Raw genomic sequence first — 6,239 nt, 5'->3', positions numbered from 1 at the left:
TTATGCCATCCTCCTCTGCCGAAACTTTGCTATCGGACATCGTCTCAATCAAAAGGTAAGTTTCAACTTTTTTGTTAATTAACTGTACACTGTACCTATTTTTTCAGGGTATCAACCCCTAATTTAGGTGTACAGGTAACAATACACCTTCACTGATCCAAATGCTTTACATATAGTACCGTAACTTTTATTCAGTAGAAAAAACGGATCGTTTTCTTAGGGCTTGGAGGGGATAACTAGGCTATAACTACATTATTGAATAATCTCATGGTGGTTTCTGGAATGGATTAGGCTGTTTTTAACAGTTGGGTTAATTATTGAATGATAGAAATTGGCTGCATTGCATGTTTATTACTACAGTTTAGCGTGTTTATGAAAGAAAAGGTGTCTTTTCGTAAGGCTTGGAACGGATTAGGCTATTTACATGCAAAACGCGACTCAGGATACGAAAAAATCAACATACGAAACCGTATCCTAAACGGATCACTTTCATATGCTGAGGCATCACTGTATATATATATATATATATATATATATATATATATATATATATATATATATATATATATATAAATATATATATATATATATATATATATATATATATATATATATATATATATATATATATATATATATAGCCAAATATCCCTTAGAAAGCTGCCTAAAGGAACCTTCCATCAGGACGACATGGATGAGCCCAAAAATATATAAATATATACATATATTATCTATATATATATATATAATATATGTATAAAAGAGCGGTTTCTAGTCCAATGCAGTACCTAGAACAATGGCCTCAGACATGTTCTTCCAATCATGTCTGTTTATAGTCTTTCTATGACAGTTTTTACATGAAAATTTTCTTAGTTTGTCGATCCATCGTCGTTTCTTCCTTCCCCAACATCTTTTGCCAGCTCTAGTAACCCATTTTATTATTCTTAATATCCATCTATTATCTTTCATTCTCATTATATGCCCAGTCCATTTCTTTTTCTTACACGTTGTTAGACTATATTCTACTTTAGTTTGATCTCATACCCATGTTGCTCTTTTTCCGTTTTTGTTCTATTCCCATCATTATTCTTTCCACTGCTCTTTGAGTTGTAACTAGCTTTTATTCTAAGGCTTTAGTAAGGCTCCAAATTTCTGATGCATTAGTTGATAATGGTAGGACTATCTAATTAAATACTTTTCTTTTTAGAGAAAGACATTTTATGTTTCATAATATCATTGTTTACCAAAACTTCTCCATCTCATGCTTATTTTTCTTTTGATTTCAGTCTCATGTCCTGGGAAAACACTTACTTTCTGTCCTAATTACACACCAGGGCCTTATGTGATGCTGGTCTCATTACTAATTCCACCTTTTGCATAGCAACTTCAACATGTTCTCTTCTGAAGCACTGCAGCTCTTGATAATAGCTTCACTTACTTCAAGACTGCTGGTGCAGTATGAGCCAGTACTAGAACCAAGACAAACCATTTACTGCTATTAAATGAACAAATTTTATCAAGGTTAAGACGACTTACAAAGCACTGCCAGGCCTAAAGCCTTCGACTTCTAGTAAGTGCATCGCAATATCCAATACCCTTCATCTAGGGATATGACACACCGCCACACAACTCTAGCAACCAGGATTACTCTAGCTTTCTTGTTAAAAACCACTCGCATAGCATAGACTACATCTCTTGTGATCATAGCTGCTGTCAGAATTACTTTACCAGTCTGAAGTGACAATCAAGTTGCTCCAGTTTTCATGAGCAGTTTCTCAGACAACAGATGCTCTCAATAAAACTACTCACAAGATCAGAGCTACAACCAGGAGTGCTACTGCTCTTTACACCATTGCATAGCTTTTATCTCTCCACTGCACAGTCTTTCTTGCCAGTGGGTACCCTGGTTGCTCTTGCACTTGTCTGCATGAAAAGAGCCACTTTAGCATCAATCAGCAATACAGCCACTAAAATGTGAGGCCCTCTGGTAGCCTGTGACATGACCAAAGCTGGTCTAGCTCTATTAAACAATGATGTTCTGATAACTTGAGTGGTAATCAGAGGAACCTTATTCAGCAATAAGAGCTGCAACCTCTAACAATATAATAACCATGATAGTTGCTCTTTGGAAGAAACCAGAGAATAGAGAAAGTTATGTGCAGTAAGTGTGAGAAATCTCATGCAGTCTTAGAGACCAGAATTATAAAAGGCAGCAAGAGTTTTCAACAGATATTTTCAAATATCAGATGGGATCTTTTTAATATGGTTGCTTTTTTACTGTTTAACAGCACAAGACAAAACTATACCAGAGTAGTTCTATTACAAAGACTTGATTTTATATTAATGAATTTCATACTTGTCATCAATGTAATTTCACAATTTTTGAGAACTAATTTTCTGTAAGAAATTCCCCCCAGGGTACCGGGTACCATCAAACATTTTTGATAGGCAGCCTTTCATCATGCTCAACTGCATCAAGATTCTTTGTACCTTGAATTCTATATTCAGCTTCTCCAGGGTTATTAGTCTTATCAATTTGGATTTATTGCCATTAATTGGCATAAAAATGCTAAAAAACCTACTTGTCGAAACAAATAACACACAAATTTACACCTTACATGCCCATTTTGTGCTTACATTAGCAAAATATTCATTTACATGATGTATACAGTAGATACCTTTAATCTGTGGCACTACCGGATAAAGCATAAGAACTTTTGGAGGCTTTTATGACAGTGACCTTGGTCTATCACTCAATCCAAAAAAAAGTACTTTCAGGCCACAATAAACCTGAAAAACACTTACTTCTTTGTTCCTAAGGACTCAACATCTAAGTAAAATTTTAGCTTTGTCTAGCCTGGCAGGGTATACTAATTCAAGGTACTCTGTTTTAGACTAGCCATCAACCCTCAAGTACTAACCATAGCTCTTCTACAAGTGAAAGACTTGGTACACAGGAATATGATAAAATTCTCCAGCTATTTAAAGAACTAGAATAGGATGGTATGGGTGCTGGCTAAACTTTCCCAGTTGTGCCCAGACCTAGATTTCCAGCTCAACAGAGAAAAATCAGACTTGAAACCAAATACAAGAACAAATTCAATTGAGATGGAATAATACACAGTAAACACTAATTTATGTCATTACACAGGATACATCTTTAGTCCTAATCCTTGATAATTTATAAGAACTACATTTCTATGCAAACTGTGATAGGCCATTTCATCTCCCAAAATGAGCAAGTCCAAAGTCTATTTAAAATATGGCCCCAGCTATAGCATGATTTTCATCAGCTGCATGCCAGCTAGAGGACTACCTTGTCTCCAAATTTCAGAATGTTGTAAAGGATTTCCCTAAAGGCCAATATCCCCAGAACATTATATTAGCCATTTCTAGGTAGTAGGTTGGCCAGGGCACCAGCCATCCATTGAGATACTACCGCTGGAGTTATTGAATCCTTTGACTGGTCAGACAGAACTACATTAGATCCCTCTCTCTAGTTACGGCTCATTATTTCTTTGCCTACAAATACACCTAATAGTCTGGTTTATTCTATTCACATTCTCCTGACAACACTTGAGATTACTAAATAATTCGTCTATGGTCATGGGTTAACTACTGCAATGCAATTGTTCAGTGGCTACTTTCCTCTCCTAAAATTAGTTAGTGGTCAATGCAAGTGAAGCTGAAACAAAAATATTATCAGGAGCTAAAAGTAGAGATTTTTTTATCTGAAGGCTTTTATTCACGTGAAAGGGTAAATAGTTGGAATCATTTATGACATTAAAATCATAGTATCATACTTAAGGAACACACTAAGTTTAATTGTCTATGTTAAACTTAACATATAAGCATTGGTCTATACTATTTTTCAGTCGCAGGAACAACCTCATGTAGTAAATATCTCTCAACTCACTGCCTTCTCTGATGGTTCCAAATCAAAATGTGGGGCTACTAGAGTGTACAGAAAATGTAAACTTCTTGAAAGCTTTTTTTCTATATGCAATATCTGTGAGAACACCAGTGATTTAATACTTCTGGAAGCATTGTAATTGTTATAGAGGCTGCCTGAGGTATATTCAAGAGTTATTTTATCCTCCATAATTCCATGTACGAGAAATAAATTCTAACCATAAAAGATCAATCCAAAAGAGAGCTTTCATGAGTTCATGGCTCCCTCACCCACCTATTTCATGCCGTACACCAAGTAAATGACACACATAAAAAAGAATCCTGATAGTTTAGGACTCCACGATCTCACCACACATGCAGAACAATACTAGCCAACTGTCATTGGCTAGGATTGCATAAGAAAATTAGGTATTTGTTTACAAGAGCATGCTCTCTATTTACTCCAAAATTATGTATTCCTACAGCTCTCCTCTTCTTGTACAGTAATCAGGAGGTTCTTTAAATGCTGTGAAAAAAAAAAATAGCAAGATATGTTGCAGGAGGGGGAGAGGGAGGGGTTGGTGACGGAGGTACTACGCGACCTGGAACCGACATCGTCAACTTTGTCAATCAAAGAGAAGTTCGTGACGTCAGCGGACATTTGATATATATTCAAAATATATACTAAATTAAAGATGGATCAATTACTCAAAAGTGTCACTATTTTTAAATTGTATATTTTATTTGGTAATACTTGACAATAAATCTTATTTTTTTTGTAAAGAAACTTTTTACGAGAATTACTATTTAGGCAGGAAATTGGCAGGCTTCCTTAGGCAGTGGTCAATAGATGGAGTTAGTGTAGCAAAACGTCGTCTGGGAAAACTAGTCATTTGTATAAAATATTTACCAAATATAAAATATATATTTCACAAATAGTGACACTTTTGAGTAATTACTCCATTTTTAATTTAGTACTGTATATATTTTGAATATATACTTAATGTACACTGATGTCACGACGATGTCGGTTCCCGGTCTCTTAGTACCTCCTCCACCAACCCTTCCCCCTCTCCCCCTCCCGCAACCCATCTTGCTATTTTTTGCTTTCCCAGCATTTAAAGAACCTCCTAATTACTGTACAAAAAGAGGAGAGCAGCAGGACTGCATATTTTGGAGTAATTGGAGAGTGAGCTCTTGTAAACAAATGCCAAAAAATATTATAAAAATTCAATGTTTACACAAATACTCAAAGAATAAAATATTTCACATACCATGAGGAACAAAGTCTGGAGTCTTGAATGAATTTTGTGGTAACGATACGTCGCCATCTATGCTGCGGTAATCTAACGTGAAGATTTGATTATCTAATTCAAATTCATCATCTTCACACACAGACTGCAAAATCAATGATGAATATTTGGAGAAAAATATGTATATCTAAAATGCATGAAAAACAAAAACAAATTTTCTTGTATATAGAACATATATGAGAGATGAACAAGTAAAACATGGTAAAATTAATTTTCTAATATCAAGTGCAACCTATGTAATATATCATCAAGTACTATTTATTCACAATTAGTAGTTAGATTAAAAGTATAACAAGGGGTCATGTAATCACTTACCCTAACAACATTTTGGAGATCATCCGCCAGTCCTTGGTTTCCTAATAAGACCAAGTTGACCTGAGGATCAGTTCTTCCACCATAATCTAAATTCTTACCACTCCACGTACCTGATCCTGGGCGACTATTACTTGAGCTGAAATATATTCACATTAAATGACCACTGCAAAACAACAAAGTATATGCCTAATTTAAATACTATAAATTCTATATGATTTGTATTTTTCCTTTCTATACAAATGTAAGTGCAGTCTTTATTAAAACAAAGGAAAAACCATTTAGGTCTACACCTCCATAAGCGTCACGATCTAGTAAGAGTGATTTAGTGTTTTAATTTCACGGGACCAAAAAAGCTAAACTTGGTAATTTAGCCTCAGGAAAACAGGAATGAGGAAGATAGTTTCTCAATAGTTGGCCAGAAGGTTGCTTTTCCTTTGAACACTGAGTGACAGTTGTCTGGTTTAAGTAAAGGAGGCACTGTTAAGTCTACACAAAAAATTGCAGATTCAAAGGTAGACCACCATTTATATTCTTGGGATGTAATTCTTTCCAATTGAAGCATAAACTCTGAGCAACAGCTCATACACAAGTACAGTTATTCCAAGGCAAATCTGATCTGTTACCCTTCCTATATTGATAAACCTCCCGTTTCTCCAAATAAGAGTATCTACAATCATCATTGAACTAGGGTCTGTCTTTTCAACAAACGAGAAGGGTTAC

General features: G+C 35.1%; 1 protein-coding gene across 25 annotated transcripts in view; it reads right to left on the bottom strand.

Moving 5' to 3' along the window:
* RhoGAPp190 (Rho GTPase-activating protein 190) overlaps positions 1-6,239 on the bottom strand; it is a 709,768-nt gene that overhangs the window by 381,117 nt on the left and 322,412 nt on the right. For all 25 annotated transcript variants that reach the window (XM_068385117.1, XM_068385108.1, XM_068385124.1 and 22 more), the window contains 2 exons: positions 5,520-5,655; positions 5,166-5,289 (listed from right to left, as the gene is read on the bottom strand). In XM_068385117.1, the coding sequence (XP_068241218.1) occupies positions 5,166-5,289; positions 5,520-5,655 (260 nt within the window). The remainder of the gene's footprint in view (positions 1-5,165; positions 5,290-5,519; positions 5,656-6,239) is intronic.

This window comes from Palaemon carinicauda, chromosome 1 (assembly GCF_036898095.1).
Source record: "Palaemon carinicauda isolate YSFRI2023 chromosome 1, ASM3689809v2, whole genome shotgun sequence".
NCBI classification, from domain to species: Eukaryota; Metazoa; Arthropoda; class Malacostraca; order Decapoda; family Palaemonidae; genus Palaemon; species Palaemon carinicauda.
This window is presented reverse-complemented; position numbering and strand designations above follow the sequence as displayed.